General features: G+C 44.5%; 2 protein-coding genes across 3 annotated transcripts; both read left to right on the forward strand.

Annotated features, from left to right (window-relative positions):
• The first annotated feature begins 419 nt into the window (after positions 1 to 419).
• On the forward strand, positions 420 to 6,207 carry LOC309332465 (major urinary protein-like). Of its 2 annotated transcripts, none has more exons than XM_081845683.1 (7): positions 420 to 600; positions 1,495 to 1,616; positions 2,157 to 2,224; positions 2,320 to 2,415; positions 4,117 to 4,218; positions 5,305 to 5,333; positions 5,919 to 5,977. In XM_081845683.1, exons 1-6 carry the CDS (start codon positions 493 to 495, stop codon positions 5,316 to 5,318), a joined length of 510 nt encoding a protein of 169 aa, XP_081701809.1. In that variant the 5' UTR covers positions 420 to 492; the 3' UTR covers positions 5,319 to 5,333; positions 5,919 to 5,977. The 2 variants fall into 2 exon arrangements, with proteins under 2 accessions (XP_081701809.1, XP_081701808.1); XM_081845682.1 differs by lacking the exon at positions 5,919 to 5,977 and adding an exon at positions 6,031 to 6,207 and having other exon boundaries at positions 424 to 600.
• Positions 6,208 to 9,314: 3,107 nt separating this feature from the next.
• LOC309332460 (extracellular fatty acid-binding protein-like) lies at positions 9,315 to 13,634 on the forward strand. Its single transcript, XM_081845677.1, has 6 exons — positions 9,315 to 9,438; positions 9,874 to 10,001; positions 10,217 to 10,284; positions 11,470 to 11,568; positions 13,071 to 13,172; positions 13,416 to 13,634. The coding sequence occupies exons 1-6, from the start codon at positions 9,343 to 9,345 to the stop codon at positions 13,478 to 13,480; spliced, it is 558 nt and encodes a 185-aa protein (XP_081701803.1). The 5' UTR covers positions 9,315 to 9,342; the 3' UTR covers positions 13,481 to 13,634.
• The last annotated feature ends 10,041 nt before the right edge of the window (positions 13,635 to 23,675 follow it).

Consider the following 23,675-nt stretch of genomic DNA (forward strand, 5'->3'; position numbering starts at 1 on the left):
AAAGGAGAAGCCAACGCAACTTGAATTTCCTTTGTTCCCACAATGCCTCCTCCCACAACACCTGCCCCATGGATGTTCCAGGTGAGGAATGTGGTCCAGAGATGCAAACCTTATTCTAACATTAGTTACAACTGGCTCTCGGCTCCTTTTGATCACAGCCCAGGCCTCCGTTGGTGGTGAAGTTCACCCTAAACCACCACCCACAACTAACAGGGGAGGCCACAGGCCTTGGAGTCCTTCAGAACAAGCATCCATGGGCAGAGTGTTCCAGGGCTTTTAGAAAATGTACTCACCACGGATAACAATTAGTTCTGAAAATCACCTGGTTCTCCCTCTCAAACACCCCACGACCTCTTTTAATGGCAGGACTGTACTGGCTGAGATGAAATTTGGGGACATAAGCAGAGGGATATAAATCCAGGCATCGCTTGAAGAACCGAGGTCTCAGCAGACGTCGCAGACATTCCTGAGCTGCTGCAAAGCCTTGCAAGGATGAACATTGTGCTGATTACTATTGTGTTTGCTGGCACCTGCTCAGCAGTTCCTAAGTACGAGGTTCCTGTACCCATTCCAATGATGCCAGACTTGGATCTAGAGAAGGTAAACAGCAACATTTTTCTCCTTCACTTAAAACTAGGGATGGTGACAAATTTAGCAATAATCGAGCTTGCACAGCCTTGTTCACCTGCTTACAGACTTTGCAAGCTGACTGTGCCCTCTTTATAACCCACCTGTTTCTCCACGGAGCACAAGGTGATGTACATGGTTCTCCCCTTCCTCATTTAATCCCCACAACAACCCTATGAGGTAGATTGGGCTGAGAGGCAGTGACTGTGAGCTTCATGGCTGAACAGGAATTCGAATCCTGGTCTCTCCCATGCCCTAACGCAGTGGTTCTCCAAGGCTGTGATGTGCTACACTGGTGTGGCAGGAGAGGATGGCAAGTTTAGCAGGAAGAATCAAGGATCAATAAAGAAACGTTTAAACATTTCAGTGTAGTATGTATATATAGCATTGTTTTATACAGCTGTACCTTAGTTCTCAAACGCCTTGGTACTCATACGTTTTGGCTCCTGAACGCTGCAAACTGGAAATATGTGTTCCAGTTTGCAAACGTGTTTCGGAAGCCAAACATCTGATGCAACTTCTGCTCGACTGCAGGAAGCTCCTGCAGCCCATCAGAAGCCGCTCCTTGGTTTCCAAACAGTTTTGGGAGGCGAACGGACTCCAGGAACTGATTAAGTTTGAGAACCAAGGTGCTACTGTACTTATAAAGTAGTTGTGTTCTGTGTTATTAATCAAGCACTGCTAGTAGTTGCTTCTTTTCATTTTGCAATGTATTTCTTATCAATAACAACAACAACAACAACAACTTGATGTGGCTTGAAAAAAATTCCATTCTGAAAGAGGGGCCCAGAGTGGGAAGTCTACCAGTCTACAATATATATTAAAATGTCTTTCTCAATAACACACAAACAAACCTCTTCTTTGTAGCTCACCGGTAAGTGGTTTCCTATTGCAACAGTACAGTATGACAAACAGACGAGAGAAGTCTATGGCTATTTAATGGAGCCCAAACGGAATGGAGAACTGGTCCTCAAAGTTGATGTTCCTAAGTAAGTCTGCATCCACTGCTATGATCATTATCTACCTTCACAGTATAAAGGGAAGGGTCCCGAGGCTTGGCCTGTTGCCTACCTACCCCTGCCTCTTTCAGCAGGGAGGCTAGGTCGTACGTACACCCAGGGGTCCAGCCTAAGCTGCATCCCTGATCCCCGAAAGTCAGTTACATCAGCTGAGATTCTGAATGTCTATTGGGCAGCTTCCCGTTGCTCCCTCTTCTTCTGAAACTGGGCAATGGGCCTCCCAGAACTCCAGGACTGGCCAACTCCAAGCTGCTGATGGGGATGATGTCACAGGAAAATTTGTTCTTTTTGGAGGGGGGTGCAGGGAAGGGGTGCAAAGGTCAGGACCATCTTGGCAGGCTGGGACAGAGGAAACCATATTTCCTAAAGGCACTACAACTTGATTCTCAGAGGAAACATGGCCCTGGCTGAGCACCTGGAACCCCTTTGAAATCTTGTGCAGAGATTGGGGGAGGGGGGGCTTGCTGATTTGGTGGGGAAGCAACTTGACAACCCTGCCTTTCTTTCCAGAAATGGAGATTGTCGGCGTAAAAAAGTTGTTCTATACCCTATAAAGCGGGGCGAATTTGATACTGATGGTAAGTTTAATAGATTTCTCCATTATCTCCATCAACATCTGTGTAAGTGACTCCCATGGCTGTTAATGGATCTTTTGTGGCTCTTTTTTCAACAGATGAGAAGACTACAGTACACATTGTGGATACAGATTATGAGACTTACCATATCATCCACTTCCTAATGGAGCACATGGGCATGCTACAGCTCTATGGTATGTCTGGAGCTTCTTTGGGTGTCCTTGGCTACAATGGGCACACCTGTCAGCTTTTGAAAATCTCACCCATCCTCCCAGTTTGTATAAGGTAGGCATAGGCAACCTTCTGCCCTCCAGATGTTTTGGACTACAGTTCCCATCATCCCTGACCACAGGTCCTGTTAGCTAGGGATCATGGGAGTTGTAGGGCAAAACATCTGGAGGGCCGAAGGCTTCCTATGCCTGGTCTAGGGATATGTAAACACCTCCACTAATTGCCAATAGAATAATCCACCACCACCCCACAGCTAGATTTGTCAGAATAATTGGAGCATCACGATAAAACCCCAACACGTGGAATACCACAGACTATTTACTGCGGCTAGATTGAATGTTCTTGATTCGGCGGTTCTGAGGGGAAGATATGGAGGAGTCCCATATGACCAGAGATTATGCCATTGTGTGTTGGGTGAGGTAGAATCAACAGAGCACATCTTACTGAGCTGTCCCTTCTACAACGATTTAAGACAGTATCTTATAACTCCATACTTACCCCAGCTCATTCCCCGACAAAGAGGAATATATCTGCTAAATAACTCTTCTGGGAAAACAACTTTGTCAGTGGCTAAATTCCTTTTCCTGGCACTCAAGTGTTGGAAACGTATAACTGAATGCTTTGATGTGGGTTATCTGTGAGAGGTTTAGTACTGTGGCCCTACCTTATTTATGTACCCCTATGATGTTTTAGTTTATAATTCTGTATTGTGTTTTATCTCTGACTATCGGTCAAATAAAGGAAATTGATTGATACTGGCAATTCAAATTTTTGTCCCCACACCAACCCTGCGAGGCAGGGGAACTTAAGGTGCTGGTTGGCATGCTCTGTGCAAATGTGCCTCACAAGCCCTGAGGGTTGCATCAGGATGGGACAATTCAGAATGGAGAAGGAACACTGCCCAGGCTTCTGGTTTTTCATTTCAAACCTCCTCCTTCTGAAGCTGTTCTTTAAAAAGCGGGCAGGGAAGTAAGGAGTCAGGCAAGAGGTATTTGTCAAGATACTTAACAGCATGATGCAGCACCAAAAAAGAGCTAATGCAAATCTCAGCTGCATCAGCAGAAGTATTGTGTCCAGATCCAAAGAAGTCACAGGACCACTCCATTCTGGCTTGGTCCAACCACACCTGGAATACAGTGTCCAGTTCTGGGTGCCACAATTTAAGGAGGATATTGACAAGCTGGAATGTGTGCAGAGGAGGGCAACCAAGGTGATCAAAGGAATGCAAATGAAGCCTTATGAGGAATGGTTGAGGGAGTGTTTATTTTTGCTTGCAAAAGAGACTGAGAGAATATATGATAGTCATATTCAAATATCGAAAGGAACTGTCACATGGAAGAGGGAGCAAGCTTGTTTTCTCCTCTGGAGGGTAGGACTCAATCCAATAGATTCAAGTTACAAGGAAGGAGATTCGGACTAAACATCTGGAAGTATTTTCTGAGAGTGAGAGCTGTTCAACAGTGGAATGGACTCCCTCGGCATGTTGTGGACTCTCCTTCCTTGGAGGTGTTTAAGCAGAGGTTGGAAGGCCATCTGTCATGGATCCTTTATCTGAGATTCCTGCATTGCAGGGGACTAGATGACCCCAACTCTACCATTCCATGATCTATCCTCCTGGACTATGATGCTGATTCTCAATGCCAACTCCTTGTTTGTGTCTTAAGGCAGGGAACAGACTGTGTCAGATGAAGTGAAAGAAAAATTTAAAACTTTGGCCACAGATTTGCAATTCGATCCAGATGCAATCGCCTATGTATCCGAAAATAGTAAGTGCAATTAATGCTTAAGATTTTCTCCGCCCTGGTTTGAAGGTATGGTGATGATGATGCTAGCCGCTTGGACTCTAGAGATCACCAGCTATTATTAGAATCTGGATATGAACCCTGATAAGGAACAGTTGAGGGAGTTGGGTGGTATTTAGCCTGGAGCAGAGGAGATCGAGAGAGGATGGGATAGTCCTCTTCAAATGTCTCCTGGGCTGTCACACATATTAGTGTATTTTTGGTATTTGTTGAAGCCGCTCAGAGTGGCTGGGGAAACCCAGCCAGATGGGCGAGGTAACAAATAATAAATTATTATTATTATTATTATTATTATTATTATTATTATTACTACTATTATTATTTCTCCTGCTCTGGAGGCTAGCTTCTGAACTAGTGGATTCCAATTACAAGAAAGGGGATTCCAACTAAACATCAGGAAGTACTTTCTTACATTATTAGGATTTATTAAATTTGTAGATCTCGGAACAGTTCACAGTATAAAATACAATATAAAAACACAAAAATACATAATAAAAAGGAGAAAAATAACAAAAAACCCACCCATAAGCCATCTCTCCCACAAAGACATGTAAAAGGACATAGACTGTTCATCAGCCCAAGGCCTGGGTGAAGGGGAATGTTTTTGCCCAGTGCCTAAATAGATATAACGGTGGTTCCAGCCAATCCTCCCTGGGGAGAATGCCCACAGAATGGGGAGTCATTGCAGAAAAAGGCTGTTCTTGCGTTGCCACCTTCCAGACCTTTTGTGGAAGAAGCACATGAAGAAAGGCCTCACATGATGATTGCAGGATCCAAGTTGGTTTATGTGGAGAAAAGCGGCCCTTTTATCAAGAGAAGGTTTTTTCCACATGTAGATAGATAAGCATTATGGATCCCTTAAAAAAGAGAAACCCTACTGATATCTGAGAGCCAGTCTATTGTTGGCTATGGAGCAGGGCCCATAAGGAACAAAATCATCATCATCATCATTATCATCATCATCATCATCATCATCCTTAACTTGTTCTGTTCTCTGGACCCAATCCCACATCTTGCTCATTCACTGACAGCATTTCTTTTCATCCACAGATCTCTGTATATAAGAAGATATGGAAAAGGTAAGATAATTAGTCCTCTGCACACTTACCTGGGAGGTCATAAGCTTTATTGAATTCAGTGGTGTTTACTCATGAGTAGACACATCTAAGGCAGTGGCGGAGCTTCATGCTCCAGCTTCGGGGGACAGAGAGCAGGCAGTGGTGGGGCTGGCTCATGTCCCAGGGGCTTTAAAGGTCAGCACCAACACTTTGAATTGTGCTCGGAAACATACTGGGAGCCAATGAAGATTTTCAGGACCAATGTTATATGGTCTCAGCGGCCACTCCCAGTCACCAGTCTAGCTGCTGCATTCTGGATTAGTTGTAGTTTCTGGGACACCTTCAAAGGTAGCCCCAGGCCTCAGGCAGAAGTCTCCATGAACACTGATAATTTTAGCTAGTTCAGACCTGAGACCCCTCCAGCATCCAACTGAATCTGACACTGACATCTTCCTGCTGATTTGCTGATATTATTATTAAAATTATAAGGATTTTATGTACTACCCTCTACCCAGAGGTCCCAGGGCAGTTATCACCTATGGCCTGGAGAGTAGGAACACTATCATTTGAAAACATCGGCAGATCAGGCTTTTGTTAAATGACCAGGAGCAGCGTCCAGAGGAATACAACTGCAACCTTTGTGGGTTTTCTCCATGGGCCGAGGCCCCCACCTCTTGCTGTGATAACGGGATCTCTTGTCTTTTGCAATTCCATGCAGAAAGCCAAAAATAACATGGGAAAGATGTCTGCATGAGGATGGGAATGGAGGAATCATCCTGGAATCTGCCTCCTGCATTGCAAATACCAGCCACCATTGTGAACCATTCCATTTGGAAAGAAAACTTGAATCATTTGGATCAGATATATATTCATAAATGGTATTCTAATCACATAAGTGGTACTGTTTTCTCTTCTGTTGGCCTAAGAGAGAAAAAACTATTATGTGTACACCCCAGATTCATAGCACTATATAAAAAGGAAAATTCCTGGATTCCGAGATCCAGGCTTGGGGCAAGCACTCTTTGGTAAGAGAACTTCAGTCGAGATCACAAAATGCGCAGCAAAGTAAAGCATGGAAATATAGGTTGTTGGACCTTTAAAATATGCTCTCTACAGTGAATTCCAAAATGTCCCCATTGGGGAAAAAAAAACTTTCTAAAGTTTCCTTCTTCCCCCAGGAGACCACAAGTTTGGAAAATAAAACGTAATTTACTTATAAACTCTTCAAAGGTCAGGTTCATGGACTTCAGAAAATTGCATAGGCAGTAAAACTTAGTTAGAAAGTAGTGGAACATCCTTAATTTCACAATTCACAAAATGCCTCTGAAATGAACACAGCCTCTCCCTTTTCCTAATTTCAAGGCGCTGAAGCCAATAATGATAATAAAATTTGTTGACCGGCTCCTGTTGAGGAGATACAAAGATGGTCATGTATAAACGACCCAGTCCACATTGCGTACCTGATTTCATTTGGCAATGTTGCATTTCATACTCCGGATTGCATCATATGGTGTCATATTGCATCATACACAACAACCCCAGGACCAATGACCTGCAGTTGAGTCATGACATCTTGGCTTTATGATCTCTGACGTAAGATGATGTGCTCATTACTATAAAGCAAAGCCTCACAGGCATCAGTTCTGCACAGTGAAGGACTTCCCATTCCTAAACCTCTGAAAGTATTTTTGATCAATTCAGACGACAAGAAGGGAGGCAAACCGAAGTCAGGTTCTTCTCAGCCTTCAGCATGTAATGATGATCCAAACATCTGCCTCAGAAAATAATTGGCAGCCAGTGCAGTCAGGCCAGGATTGGCACAATATGCTCAATCATCTTGCCCTGGTGAGCAATCAAGTCACCAAATTCTGCATCAGCTGAAATTTCTGAACTATCTTAAGAGGCAGTGGTGAAGCTGCATGCTCCGCTACCGGGGACAGAGAGCAGGCGTGGGCGTGGCTGGCGACTCCGGGGACATGGCATGCCGCCTGCAGGGGCGTGGTGCGCATTCTGGGGGTGTGATGTGCCACCTGTGTGGGCCTTGCACCCGGGTGCACATGGGGTGGTGTGCGGCACATATCCAGGGGGCGCAGCGATGGCACCCTACTGGAATAGTGGTACCGGGGGCGGTCTGCTCCCTCCTTGACACCTTTCCTCTGCCAGTGTTAAGAGGCAGTCATGAAATTGTGAGCCTGCCTGCAACTCCCAAGCCTACCCCGAGCCGTCGGGGAAGGGACAGAACTGCTCCGCCTTGCCAGTGGCCTTCGCCACTTACCCCTTCATTTTGACTGTTAGATTGTGGGTGAACATATCAGATGACAAAGCGATTCTTCAAACAGCTCTTGTTTATTCACAGGCCAGAACTGAACTGAACTGAAGGGTTCAGCCAGCCTGCTTATATAGAGCTCCACTACAATGCAACTGTAACACTTTCTGTAACTATCCAATCACTGAACGTCACTTTCAATCCCTTATTTGCATATGTGGACATGAGTGAAAACTATGTACAGTATCCCCCTGCTGGCCCAGGGTGAGAACTTCAGTACATAACATTGACAGCTCAGGGGAGGCTTGGGAGTCACGGGCGGGTGGAGCACCATTACCCTGCGATCTCGGGCTGCTTACTGGGGGGGAGGGAGCCTCTTCAGAGCTGTCAAAAGGAAGAGAGAAGGGAGGAAGGCTGCTGGCAAAGCGGCGTAGCTCCCTCCCCTTCCCCCCCGCCCAGGAAGCAGCCTGCCATGGGCGTGTTGCTCCACACACACCCCATGGGTGTCTTGCTCTACCCCATGGGTGTCTCGCCCCACCCCACTGGGAGGCTTGCCCCTCCCCCATGGCCCTGCCCCCGGGTACACAGCATGTGTGCCACTCTGGGTGCCAGAGCAGCTAGCTCCGCCTCTGAGCTCAGGCAGGGAGACTGCTGGACAGCGAGGTGGGTGGTAAACCAGCAGAATCCCAAATCTGTCCCAACACACACTAGATCTCTGCCAACTGGACAGAGAGCCTGGAGAGAGAAAGTCTCTATTTTTAAAAAGATAAAGGTAAAAGACCCCTGTGCAGTTAAGTCCAGTCAAAGGCGACTATGGGATTGTGGCGCTCATCTCACTTTTCAGGCAGAGTCAGCCGACGTTTGTCCACAAACAGCTTCCCGGGTCATGTGGCCAGAATGACTAAACCGCTTCTGGCACAACGGAACACTGTGACGGAAACCAGAGCGCATGGAAATGCTGTTAACCTTCCTGCTGGAGCGGTACCTATTTATCTACTTGCACTGGTACACTTTCGAACTGCTAGGTTGGCAAGGAGCTGGGACAGAGCAATGGGAACTCATCCCGTTGCACAGATTTGACCTTCCAATCGGCAAGCCCAAGAGGCTCAGTGGTTTAGACCTCAGCGCCACCTGCTCCCTTAAATCTCTATACACCACAGCAACTCCCCCTCCCCACCCCTCAAGTGTGCCTGGTGGGTCAAATACCTGGTGGGTACAACTGAGTGACACCAACCGCACCCTGCTCACCAGCCCAAGTCTCATTTATATAGACCAGATAAGCCTCCTCATCCATAATCAGATCATGGGTGAGGGAGGTCTTATTGTGAGCCGACATGACATTCAATAGCAACACCCACAGATGTCTGGACTCAGCAGAAGAGCATAAAATATAATTAAAGAAAACATTGACACTCCCAAGCTGCTGAGAGCAACCAAAGCTTTCCTGCCTCTCCATAAAAAGGGGGTGCTAAAATCCTTGATGAAGGATTGGCAATATTCCCATTCACCTTTGGAGTGGGATCTAATCACAGGTTGACTCATTAGATTCCCAGCAGAACAAGTGGTGATGAGCACAGTGTCCTATGTGTTTCCGATGATGCCTACTAATGAAACAATTACTTCTCAAAATAACCCAGTAATCTTCCTTCCCGGTGCAGAAATAGCTTCAAAGGGATGGGTGGGTGAATACTCTTGGATAAGCTTTGAAGAAGGAAGATCTATACTGACACTGCAGATCTTGCCCAGCTAGAGACCATTGCAAGGATGAAACATCCACTGTTGAGTTTGGCATTGACCTGTCTATACTTGCTTCATGCTTCAGCCATTGTCAGTGTTCAGCCAGACTTCGATATCACAAAGGTAACCACAAACGTATCTCCAAATGGGTGTTTTTATCCAGACCAAAGCAGAGAGTAGAGGGTAGGAGGGGACACTACATCTGTCAGCTCTATTTCTGATGGAGACACTTGTCCCATTACAAAATGGCAGCTACTGCAGTGTTGTGGCAGCAAGAGAAGTGTTGAATGCCTCCCAGCAGTCAGTTCAAGGCTCCAAAGCCACAGTGAGGCAATGATTTGACACTGCCATTTTGGATCCTTGAACTTTGGAACGCAAGGCCACCTGTCTTGGGCTGCGGGCAGGAGGTAGGAGATATCCCAACAATCTATATACTATTCCCCCACCACCACTACCATCAAATAGTGAGCATTGCTCCATGAACTGATGTGAGTGGAAAGAGGATCATTCCAATGCATGCATTTATAGCGAGGAAACTGACTTAACTCCTCTTTCTAGTTTGCTGGAAAATGGAACCTCATTGCACTGGCTATGAAAGAAGGTCAACCATCAGAGGACAACAGGGTTCATACTACAGTTGTGATTGATAATGATGGAGTCATCGCTTTCAAAACACGGGTTCCAGTGTAAGTTCTCCTGAATTACTTTGATCACCATCTTCCTTTGTTTTGCAAGGCTCATCAGTTCAATTGTTGGAGGGAAGGGGCAGCGGGGGGGGGGGGGGGGCTAAAATGCAATGATCTGGAGAGGCTTCCATCCCAAATTTCAGCTGCTGCAGGCACAGATAGTGGGAGGAAGCTCACTTCTGCAGAAGCGCCATGATCTTATATTTTCTTTCCAGAGGGAAGGAGTGTAAAAGATTGCAGACTCGTTTTTTCCCAGATGAGCAGCCTGGAATATACAGGACAGGTAAACAGCAAGTGATTCACTATTCATTCATGGTGGAAGGAAATTACAGTATTCCAACAACCCTCCCATGGGAAGCCAAGTTGTTTCCAATCCACCTCTATTCCCCCTCTGATAGGGGCTTCCAGTTGGGGGCTTAATGTTGCAGTTGGGGGCTTGAGATAATCACAAATGGATTACTGACAATGGGTTTATTTAACATTGGATTTTCGCTGAAAAGTGAGAAATCTGATTTAATGCAGGTGGTGGGGTCCAGAAACTGGTATTCAGGAGCACTGGTGTCTTCAACTGTGGATAGCAGAGCATATCTACTGTGACTAATAGCCATCGATAGATCTCCCCCACCCTTTAAAGCCATCCATATTTGTGGCCATCACTGCCTCCTATAGGAGTTCCACAGTTGTTTAATAATAATAATAATAATAATAATAATAATAATAATAATAATAATAATTTATTATTTGTCCCCCGCCCATCTGGCTGGGTTTCCCCAGCCCCTCTGGGTGGCTTCCACAAGACCAAAAATACACCAATATGTCATACATTAAAAACTTCCCTGAACAGGGCTGCCTTAAGATGTCTTCTGAATGTCAGGTAGTTGTTTATCTCTTTTGACATCTGATGGGAGGGCGTTCCACAGGGCGGGCGCCACTACCGAGAAGCCCTCTGCCTGGTTCCCTGTAGCTTTGCTTCTCACAATGAGGGAACCGCCAGAAGGCCCTCGGCGCTGGACCTCAGAGTCCGGGCAGAACGATGGGGGTGGAGACGTTCCTTCAGGTATACTGGGCCGAGGCCGTTTAGGGCTTTAAAGGTCAGCACCAACACTTTGAATTGTGCTCGGAAACGTACTAGGAGCCAATGTAGGTCTTTCAAGACCAGTGTTAGTTTAAGTATGCACTGCATAAGAAAGTGCTTTCTTTTAAATGACCCAAGTCTTCCAGCATTCAGCATCATTTGATGCCCATGAATTCTAGTGTTACGAGAGAAGAATGAAAGCTTCTGTCCACTTTCTCCAGCAAAACCTTGTATGGCGATGTCATTGACAATACATTGGAGAACTGGGGTGGGGGTGGAATACTTGGAACCGCCCCCCCCCCACAAGGCATATGCCCATCTGAGGTAACCGCTGCACCAAACTGTAAGAGAAGTGTGTGCCCTTAAAGGCTCTCTTTTGTGGTCCTGATTCAGATGCAGGGAAGACCACCATTTACATCATGAAGACAGATTACGTCCATTACGCCATTATTTTCGTTTACACAAAAGAAATGGAGGTCCTGCAGCTATATGGTATGTGTCTTCATTGATGGGAAAGAGTATGTTGTGCGATGTAGACATGAGGCTACTGAATGTGTCAGGTATACTGGCTAGCTGCAAATATATGTTAGATCCTCTGAAAGCCTTCCTCCACTCTCTGTTGTGCAATTTGAAGCAGAGATGAAGTTTCTTCATTTCCAGTCCAAATCATCTCCACCAAAGCTCCTCTTTCAAAATAAGTAACGTTTACCTTCCCAACCACAGAGCTGGTCCAGGAGAATATGATGGCACTGGTGTAGCATGGAGGCGGGACAGGGGCAGATGCCCCAGGTGCAAAATTGTTGGGAGAAACAAAATTTCAACACTTTCTGCTGCTTCAATACAGCAGCATGCTCCTGTTGCTGGGCTCCTCTGTTAACAGCTTCTCCGTGCAAACCAGGATGTGGCCTCTCCAGACAATGCAACGACTCTTATCTCTGCGAGTGACATGGATACCGTTAGGCAGTTGAATGCGCATGCATACTCCATCCATTTCCCTCCCTCCCTCCTGTCTGTGAGGCCCCAGGTGCTGGCAACCCACGCTAGGCCACTGTACCAGTCAATGGTATCCAAAATCACTGCACCACGAAGAAGCAGGAGCAGGCCCACTCTCCTCTTTCCTTCTTCTCTAATATAAGTCATCCATTGTGCTGAGCGGAGTCATTTCAGTGCCAATCCCAGGTCAAAAATCAACCGGAAATGGGCCTAGATAACTCGTTTCCTCTTAGTATGCCTGAAGCCAAAGGACCAATGTTCTCTTGAGCACCTTTCCTGAAAAGGGAATGTTTGGAGCTGGGAGTGGTAGTTGTCATACATGCCAGATGTGCTTTGTCTTATAAAGTCTTCTCTAGCGGGATACAGCTAAAGAAAGGCAGGTACAGATACAGACAGGAGAGCGGGAGCAACGTGAAAACAGAGTCTTTGGGGCCTGGGCATCGTTGCATTGCAGAAGGGCTTTAGAGCCCTCTGAATCTGCAGCAGCATAATGTGTTATACAAATTGGCTCTCTGAAGGCACACGCAAGAAGCTCTACTCCCACCTCTGAAGACTTTCTAAGCCAAAACGAGTCCAGCATATTTTGAAAGGCTATTCAGCCAGCACAGCAGATATACTGATGTGATATTATACACTGCATCTGCACTGCAATGCTGGGAAGCCATACGGCACGTTTTGTTTATAGTGTCTGTTCTATTCCCCTATCCCCTTTTGAAAATAATTATAATCTAATAATTTTATTATTTATATGCCGCCCATCTGACTGGGTTGTCCCAGTCACTCTGCGTGACTCCCAACCAAATATTAAAATCACAATAAAACATCAGCCATTAAAAACTTCCTTTTGAAGCCATCCACATCCTTTTTGTGGCAGATTCCATCCTTTAACTATGTGCTTCAGATCCAAAATGCGTTTGTTGCCTGGGATCCAAAATAAGTATGTTCTTTCTCTTTTTTCTCCCTCTTATTTCTCAATGTGACAACTTTTTGGGGGTCTGAAGTCAGGGAAGAGGAAGCATCAACGGAAGTGATAGAAATATACAAGGAGATTGCAGCGTCAATAAATCTGTCTGTCGACAAGATCATCTATCTTCAGGGATCTGGTAATATGAGGTTCTCTTACGCCTTATTATTTCCAGATTTGAGATAAATAGTGATGCAATTTCTTTTTTCTTTAAACAAAACGGATCACAATTTTCTAGCAATGATGATCAAGGTAGTTTATGTTGGGGAAATTAGTAGTATGAAGTAGATCTTGATTGCCCCTGGTTGGTGTTTACTTGCATTCTGTACCTTGGTCCCAATTCCACATTCTGCTCTGAGAGCTTCTCTCTTTTATTCCACAGATTCTTGCGCAGATGTAGGAGTAAGACACCTGAACCTGGAACTGTGTGTGAGACTGCAAAGGTGAATCAAAGTTGTCACACCCTTCCATTTGGAAAGAAAATCAGCTGGATCTCATTCCCATAAATGTTACAAGATGATGCACCAATACCACAACCAGTCATTTAATTATCTTGAAAACTAGTCGAAACTGAAATAAAACCATCCAAGACCCATATAAATGTGTTCAATTTATTTTCGCTTAATTTATCCTACGAATCTATAGGCCACCTTCATAACACTTCAAGTGGTTTTGTTGTTTAGTCGTTTAGTCGTGTCTGACTCTTCATGACCCCATGGACCAGAGCACGCCAGGCACTCCTGTCTTCCACCGCCTCCCGCCGTTTGGTCAGTTTCAAGGGGTTAGCATTGCAAAAATGTGTAATACAAAGGAAAGGAAATCACCGTATTATAACAAGTTGCCGTTGTAACAGCAATGATAAGAATTTTGAAAGATATTAAGAGTTCTTCTTTGTGCTCTCTGTGCAGCCAATCATAGAAAAGTGGGTGTGGCCAATGGGAAAGGTGAATTAAGGGCCACGGCTTTGTTGCAAAGCACCTGCCTTCCACGCAGAAGTTCTATTCTCATCAACATCTCCAGGTAGGGCTTTCCTGGAGCATCCGGTTTGCTCCAATTCTGGCAAAATAGCTCTTTTCATATCTTATAGGCAGACACAAACACCAGCCTGTTCTCCACAGCGACAGTGTGGAGTATCACTTCTGTGTGAGTTTGTGTGTGTGACGCCCGTTTCAGTTGTTTTATGACACATCACATGGAGGGATTTCAAAATTCCCTCCAAAAGAAAAGGATTGACAAGATTTAGGGGCATACACAGTACAATCTGTTCAGGACCATCCCATCCTCTGTGAGGAGGAATCCCCAAAGAGTGTCCTGGAACCATAAGAGGATATAAGCCGAGGTATGTCAGAGAGCAGAGGAAAGCGATGGAGTGTTGTTGGGAGCTGGTGCAGAACATATTGATGCACACCACCCAAACTCTGAGGGGTGCAAGATTCCAGGTGCTTACCTAGGGTTCATATTTCCTTTGGAATGAGGAATAGTGGAGACTGTGGTATCTTTATGATATATGGTTTATTCACAAATATATACAACCAGAGACTATGATTGAGGGGTTCACAGCTAACACCCCAAAGGCTTTTGGTCCTCCCATAGCCACAGCCTTGGATTCAAACAAACATCAAAAATTGTTCTCTTTCTCTCCAGCTTGCTGTGTTTCCTTCCAGGTCACATCCCTGCCCCCAAACACTCAACCCTGGCTCTCCCCCGCCCTGAATTGAGGGGTGGTATTTGCCATCTCCCACACTATCCCTTAATCTTCCTCAATGGTTCATCACCCAGGCTATCACCTCATCAGGAAGATAGCTTGGCTTGATTTAGATTTTAACACTTGCTGGTTCCAGTGATTAGTGGGGTCTTGCATCCAGTTTAACTTCCCTAATTCAGAACACTATACAGAAAGAATTCCTGGATGCCAGGTTTGGGGCAAGTACTCTTTGGCATGAGAACTCCAGCAGTTATTTAAAATCACAAAATAAGGAACAAAGTACAGGATGGGAATATAGGTGGTTAGACTTTTAAAATATGCTCTTGAAAAAGAGTTCCTTAATGTCTTTTACAAACTTACTTTCTCAGGTTTCCCTCTCCCCCCAGCATAAAAATCACTTTACTTAAAAACTCTTCAAAGGTCAGGTTCGTGGACTTCAGATAACTGCACAGCCAGTAAAACGTGGCTTAGTTAGAATGTAGTGAAAATTCCTAAATGGTCTAAGAACACAAAAGTGGCTTGTGCGAGCCATGCAGCTAAGCTGGATCAACCAGTTTTCCACACACAGAGTTCATCAGATAGATGGGTGTGTTTGTGACAATCAGCTTGTTTACCTATTTCCTCCCAAGGTGAGGGGAAGTGCCCTAGGTTAAGCCTGGCAGGACAGCTTACTCTATGGTATTAACCACTTCATGCATTAAGCATATTGATTGTATGATGCTGGTTATCCCACAGTTGGAGTCAGAGAAGCAGCTGGGGTGTCTGGTGAGACTGACCAATTGGAAAGATGAAAAGCGGAGGACAAAGAATGAGAAGAATGAGATGGGAGGGAGAATGGAAATGCGGGGAAAGGGTTTGGAGGAGAGCCAGCTAGCTGAAGTTAGGGTTCAAGAATAGGTATTTAGCATTTCATATGGATGATCTGTTCTGGGCATTACTTTGTATATACATACCCTTGTGGCGCTGTGGGTAAAACCTCAGCGCCTAGGACTTGCCGATCGCATGGTCGGCGGTTCGAATCCCCGCGGCGGGGTGCGCTCCCGTCGTTCGGTCCCAGCGCCTGCCAACCTAGCAGTTCGAAAGCACCCCCGGGTGCAAGTAGATAAATAGGGACCGCTTACCAGAGGGAAGGTAAACGGCGCTCCCTGTGCTGCACTGGCTCGCCAGATGCAGCTTGTCACGCTGGCCACGTGACCCGGAAGTGTCTGTGGACAGCGCTGGCTCCCGGCCTATAGAGTGAGATGAGCGCACAACCCTAGAGTCTGTCACGACTGGCCCATACGGGCAGGGATACCTTTACCTTTACCTTTACCTTTACCCTTAATACTGGTTTTAGCTAACTGTGTCATGGTCTGAATGTTGTCAGGCAGGAGCATTTTCAAGCCCTACATGGGATCTGGACCTGGAATCTCCTGGATGTAACACAGGTGCATTGACTGCCAAGACCCCTTCAACCAATAGAGCTAAATAAACGTAAAACATGTTGATGTCACAGGAGTGAAGCTTTTTGCATGTTACAACCGTTGGCACAAAATGTATTGTGGGTTTACACAATTTGACACAATCACAAGAGGGAAAGTGCTACTGTTTCCTCTGATATAGCCATCTGTTTACTTCATCATTACCACATCTCAACCTTTCCTATAAATAATGAACTTCTGAACAGATGGTATTATCGGTGTTATATGGCTGTTGTAGAGTGCTTCTATCTAGTACTTATCCAGGCAATGCATATTGTATTTTTAATAAGACAGAGGCATAGGTGTCTTTTTGATCAAGGTGGCTAGTCCAACTCCCTGCAATGAAGGCATCCTGTCCACAGCCATATATATAAAATAATTACAACAGAAAAAACCCCTCTCCCACATGACATATATCAATACGCCTCCATTTCATATGGTTCACTCATCCCCACCTAACTTCCAATGTGTTGGAAATTTTAAAAAGGACAAGAATATAAGAAAAACACATTTATAAAAATTATGTCTTGCTAGCATTTCCCCCCCAGTAGTTGGAGTAACTGTATTGCTTATATATCTATACTCCGTACCGTATCACAATTTCAAGTATGCTTTTTATTTTTATTTTCCCTTTCTCACTGAAAATTTTCAATAAAAAGTAAGTATGAAAAAAAGAATTTAACAAAAATGGCAGGAATGCTTTATGGCACATAAGGTATTGGAAAAATTATTTTAAAGAGCGATCCTAGGATATTCAGCTCCATTAGATACACTGTACACACACACACACTTGAACTGCATGAATGAACTAAATTACCAAAACCAAAGTATTAGCACCCCTTAGTCACAACAGCCAGGATTCTCTGTGCATAATATTTGAGAATAAAAGTTACACCCTCCTTCAGCTAATGGATAAACCAAATGGTGGATTTTGAACTTAAACTCACCATGTGAGAAAAATGAAAAATACAACTATGGAGCAAATTTACTGTAAACTTATCTCCTTTTATTCATTTTTGTAAAACGAACACTTTCTAATGAAATATGCAGCTTTTGTTTTTTAAAGGTTATTCCAGATACTGTGTATAGTTTTGTCCTATGTTGTGTTGTAAAGTGTTTTTTTTTAAAAGTAAACAGTAAAAGGAGGCAGAGAACAAAATGCAGGGAACGTATTCTGGCAGGATGCAGGAGTGGTATCTGGGATTTTGTGCATTTGAACTACTGAGTAAAAAACAGGGCATCAAAGACAGGAAGGTCAACCTCTTATCATCTTCCAGAGGCACCAATCTTCCTCGGGTCATGGCAATGGTGTTTTAAATGTCTAATTTTGCCTTTTCTTCTGTCAGAGATATGCTTTCCAATACCACAAACTCTAGATTACAGGACTAGGTGGAATGACATGCATACAAGAAACATTTTCGTAACATTCTTCCTGTTAGCATTTGAGAATGGGCAAGGCCACGTACAAAGATAGGAATAAAATGCAGCAGCAGAATCCCACGTTTGCTCGGGTTTTCATCAGAAATGCAGGTAACAAATCCTTTTTTAAGTTTCACCAAAGCAATTCTCACTATTGCACTAATGATTAGAAGGGTTTCAGCCTCCATAAACCTTTATACGGCAAACGAACAAACATACAATCTCAAAATCGTATGTTTCATGTGACAAGACACAGGCCTGCTTGATAGCTTCCCACAGGTATCTGGTAAAAACTGAATGCTGGAGTAGATGGGCCATTGGTCTGTTTCAGCAGGCTCTCTGTATGTTCTTAGCATACTGAGAAAACTCTTGGCTTTATTAATAGCTCAGAAAGGAAATTTTAACAAACAGCATTTTCCACCAGAGTGCCATTGTGACGAAAGGAACTGTTCCCTAAAATGTATTGGCAGGCTTATGTGAGATTTTCCCCCAACCCACTTTGTGATGAACCGCTTCCCTTTGCAAGATCTTAGTTGCTGGTACTCAGCTATTCATTGGTTGCCACTAAACAATACTTTCAAGTTGAGTTGCTATCCCTAGGCTATCATGACTTTCACATGTAGCTTATCTCAGGTGCCACCACTCTCAAGGATGGGTACAATACTCTTGGTAAGGGGAAACAAGAACATGGGGACTCTGTGCATTTTTTATTAATTGCTTTACTGAAGTTGTTCTTGAGATGCAATTTGGGGCTTTCAGTTGTCCACTACCATACTAGTGTCCACTCTTCTAGAATGGCAATTTAGTGTTTGTCCATGATAAAAGGATCTGAACAGATATATTTAGAGTTCATTATTTGGTCAAAACTGCTAAAGGTATTACTAAATTTGAAATACTCAAGCTAGTGAAATACTTAAAATGGTCATGGCAATATCTCTGTCATGGATATTCATGATAGCCTATATTCCATCAATGTGTGGGATATTTGTACAGAATGATTTTATGGTCATAGTTGCTAAGGCAACTTTCCATTAGAAACAAAAATTTTGAAGGCCTTAAGCCTTCAACCAAAAATAAATGCATAATTGAAATGATCTAGGGATACTGCTTTGCGAGGCAAGACTCCCTACAGAAACATGACTTGCTAAAGTGATACAGATTCCTCCTTCAATCCTCTCCCCAAACCAGATTGTGTATGTCTTGACTGGTATGCAAGACTAGGTGGAATGAGGCACAAACTATTTGTTTCTTGACATGCGGAAAACTTCCAATGCCAAGGCTTGATCATTTCTAAATAATCAGGATGAACTGTGCTGTTAATGAGAGAAGTAAAAACCCAAGCTCAACCCCACCCCCATGCTCTAAACTCTAATAATCTAACAAACTCCCATTAGGACATGAAGCTTTGCAGATCCCCTTAGATTCCACAGAAGGCAGCTGTGCACTGTTGGCATGTATTCAGAATCCGTACACATGTATAGTACTAACACTGAGATGCAGGTTTGATCAAAGTAACATAGAGGTCAACTTGCCCGAGGAGCCAACTGATATGACCCCAATTAGTTACAGAAGAACCACATACACATAATTTTCTTTAATTGCAGTTTATTGAGCATCTTCTATTATATGATGAACACGTTATTCCCACTGATGCCATTTTGTTTCAGTCTCTGGACTTTATGCCACCCTGCATTATTCCCTTCACAACTGGAGTAACAAAGGGCAACGAACAAAACCCATAAAAAGAAGGAAGGAAGGTCTCTTGATGCTTCATATACCCTACAGAAATAAGAGAGAAATGGTCACCGTAATATAAAAACAACCAGGGAACTGGAATGCTGGGGAGGGGGAATGGAGAGACAAGTAGCACAAAAACCACCATCAGAGTAGTTGGCTTCGTCGTTGGTAGCCACCAGAGACTCATCAAGGATACTGACTAGCCTTGAAGATGGTTCTTCATTATTGGGGAAGAAAGAGGTATAGTAGAAAATATGAGCTCAGGTCAAACAAGCATGTTGCTACCATTACCCCCCTGCCATGCATTACCTGTCCTCTGGCGAGATAGTGGCAGTCTCTGGGGCTGCTGACCCAGCATCAGAGTCCTGTGAAAATATTGCATAGAAAGGGGGGGGGTGCATAAGTAGTTTCACAAGCTCAACAGTACTCTATTCTCCTGCAGTTACAAAGCTTGCCTCTGGAAATGTCATTTGGAACAAAAACAGTTCTGGAATTCGTGGAGAAGCAGTTTTGCCTCCAAGGCCTTCTAGAGCAAACTGTAATCTTGCTTATTCCTCCAAACACTGGGTCAGAGGCTGGTGGGGCTCCTGCTACCCACTTTTCTGAGGGACAGGTGAGTCTGTGTGAAATCTTCATGTGAAAGGAAGGGGAAAACACTTTAGTAGCAATTCTCTTTGCTCCTTTATCAAATGAATTTGCAGTATTTGCCAGTACCTGCAGACTAACCATACGATTGAAAGTCTGCTTTAGTCAAAACTAAAAATCCAGTAGCCCAAGAACTCAAGACTGTTAGGACACAAGTGGAATAAACTCTGCAGGTTGCACAAAGTAAGCAATTTGAACGTGTTCTTTTAAAATGCACTTGAGGGAAACTAAGCTCCTCCCTTCTCTTATTGCATTCCACTGCAGCAAGAGTTTCTCTAGAGTTCAGCTTCCTTTGCTAATAGGGCTTGACTGGGCAGGAGAAGCGGCGAATTTTTAGAAATACTGGAATGTAGCAAGCTAAGGCAAGAGGGGTTTCATTCTCTTTACTGACACTGCTTTTCATGCAAAAATAGATTCAGCCTAACCCCCTGTTCTGCATATGAACAACACACACGTACACGGTTGTCTTGTCACATCTAGTTTGACTCATAGATGGTCACGTCACCTTTTGTTCAAAGTTTCTATTTGGATGGAAGAATAGCTTCACGCGGAGCCCAAGGACTGATGAGGCTGTAGGGAGCAAGAGGGAGGAATCTTGAGAAGACACAGGAGTGCCTGGTAAAGAAAGTAGCTGAGGTCTTGGGAGCCCTAGAGGCACGAAGGAGGGCAGTGTAAAAAAGCTGCATAAGTTATTTCAAATTACATCTTTTTTCCATGACAGAACTGAAGGCAGTGTGCCTGGAGCTTCCATGAGCTTCGTGTGGCTTTAAACCATTACTAGCCTTTATGTGGCGTGTATAGGGTGCTGGGGGAGAAGTAGTGCCTCTGGTGGGGGATACGCCATGCTCCTTCTGGGGTAGTTCGTCCACCATTCGTCCCCACCCTGCAGTCAGCTCTCACCTGTGGCTCCTAGAAGCTGTCAGAGCGACAGCGGCCACATGCCAGGAACAGCATCGACTGGCTGACTAAACCAGGTGAGAGTAGCTGATGGGTCTCAAACCCTCGGTGAGTTAGGTACTTCCCCTGAATGCGAATACAGGCTCCACTGGATTGATCAAGAGTGGGTCCATCGGTCAAGAAGGCGGTTTCCGCACGTGCTGTAGAGGGAAGTGAGGGACAGATGGGACTAGTCAACCTGGGAAGGTAGCTAATCTAGGAAAAGGCAAACTCTGATCCTAAACCTCTGTTGGCTCATGAGATATATTCAGGAGAAGAGCAAGCTAAGGAGCAAACCCTACACAAATCTGGAATGGAGTGTCTAAGATGGTTGGATGGTGCCTGATACGTCTCCTTCTTGCAAATCCTGCAGCCAAGCAAGGCCAAGATGAGGGTCTTGTCATCTGGGCAGCCCAGGACCTCCATACACACTGCCCAGGCTTGCTTCCCAGGGAGGTCACTTTAGTACTGCTAATGCAGCGGTTTGGCTGCACCCCCTAGAGGTGCACTCTGTTGTCTATCAAGACAGACAGATGTGAACAACAGCAACAGCCCTTATGTACAGGACCATGAAAAAGAAGAGCAAAGGGAAGCATGGGTTGGAGAAATGAAGGCACTGAAGGAAAGCTGTATCAGGCAGGACATAAAAGGGGCTCTGGAAACTAGAGGGAGATGGGGGTGGGAGAGGAAGAATTCTGCATATTAACTCAATCAGTGAAGGATCTGGCTGTATATCTCTAACTCTGTAGCAATGATTTCAAATATTTTTTTAAAAATGCATGAGAGTGCAGTGTCTCTGGCTTTTTTCTACTCCCCCTTTTAAGCACAAATCACATTTTATTACAAGTACTCAACTGAGAGATTGGTCTGCAGTACTTATGTAGACCTACATATCAGGCGGGGGGCGGACAGGTGGACACTTTGGGTCTCTGTTAAATAGTGGCACAGCAGCAGAGGATTGCAGTGCTGGTTCCTAATGCTCCTCTCCTTTTCACTTACAAAGCTTTCCTCCCAGCTGCTTCCTCTGGCCCTCCAGTGACATGAACACACTCATCAGGTATGTCAGCTGGGAAAAGCAGGTGTGGTGGAAAGACTACAGGCATGTCTGCAGTATGCACTGAAATCAGCATTATTTAGCTACATTAAAAAGAGAGGACCTGGGTGGAAGGATGCTAGGTTATCGAATTACTCCTTAGACACAGGTGACTAGTGCATGACTACTTTTACTGCATTTAATTTTATTATTTACATTGGTTTTAGCAAGTTTTTATAAGAAATGAGCTTAAGGAGGCATACAATCAATGGTCCAGTTCACACATCACTTTAAACTACAGTTAAGTTGGTGCACTGGGAGAAAACCAGGACCACATCACTCTTTCCTAGTCCTGCTACTCTGCAATACAGTGGTACCTTGGTTCTTGAACTTAATCCGTTCCGGGAGTCTGTTCAACTCCTGAAACTGTTCGAAAACCAAGGCGCGGCTTCTGATTGGCTGCAGGAGCTTCCTGCACTCAAGCTGTGAACCAGTTCAAGAGGGAGTGCTATCCCATCTTGCACAAACTGAATGCCCCCTACCCACCCACTAATCACACCTCCAGCTTATCCAGGTTGAGCTTCAATTTATAACCCCTCATCCAGTCCATTACTGGAAATGAGGTTGCCACATCTGGATTAGAGGGAGTTGGATGACACCCACATACTAAGGTCACTTCAACCCAAATTCTTGGCCATCACTCAGCAAGTTCAAGTAAATATCATGGGAGAGGGGGAAAGAGAATCAGGGCCTGCTCAAGATGTTTTGTTGCCTGAGACAGATCAGCAAATGTTGTCCGGCTGCCACCTGCTCCACTGCTTCCTCCTGCTCCAGCGTTTCCCCCTCCCCATGCTCTGCACCTCCAACATGACTTTTGCACATTTCACTGTGAATAAAGGCCTCGATCCACCCCACTGTTTCTCTATCACATATCTCTTGGAAGTCTCTTCAAATACAAAAAGGGTGCTTAAGATACCTGCTCCTCTAAGGCACCCCTACTATGTGCTCTGTAAGTGGAAAAAGGTAACTTGTTGCATTATTGTATCATTCAGGGTTGCCTTGCTTTTTCTAACTGAAGTTCTGTCTTGTAAGCATATCCAGTTTCCATGCAACCCACCCCCCCCCCCCGAAATAAGACAGGCAGCCCAAAACTCATGTTGTGCTTCTCAGAAGTGTCATATTTCAGACACTCAAAAAATCATTGAGAAGCAAGGGGCACCTTGGTCTAACCAAACAAAGAACAAGTTCACATATGTGGCAGCACCAATGAATTGTTTCCACAGAATCCTATTATCCACAAGCAGTACTGCATGGATTCTAGTGATTCCTGCAATCACAGCAGCCATTCACTTGCACATTAACTCTTCTTATCTTGCACAAAGCTGTTCGGATGGCAAACCATGAACATTTGGTGGAAATGTCTCATAGGTTTATTATTAATGTTTATATTGTGGTTAAAATCTGTGGCACATTAACTTCCAGATTAACTGTGATCTAATGGGCACAGTAACGATCACAAGCAAGTAGTTGTAAAAGATCTCTTATGGCAATTGTTTGTACAGCTACAATTTATTTCCAACGTATGAAGTTTCAAGGGGCAGTTTTGGAAAAAGTCTGTAGGGAAAATATGGAAGTTGAAGAAATCTTACTTTAATATGTTTCGAGATCATAAATATTTGCTTCTCGTTCCACTCAGCTGCTGACAAT

Source organism: Podarcis erhardii, assembly GCF_964252035.2.
Source record: "Podarcis erhardii genome assembly, chromosome: 17".
NCBI classification, from domain to species: domain Eukaryota; kingdom Metazoa; phylum Chordata; class Lepidosauria; order Squamata; family Lacertidae; genus Podarcis; species Podarcis erhardii.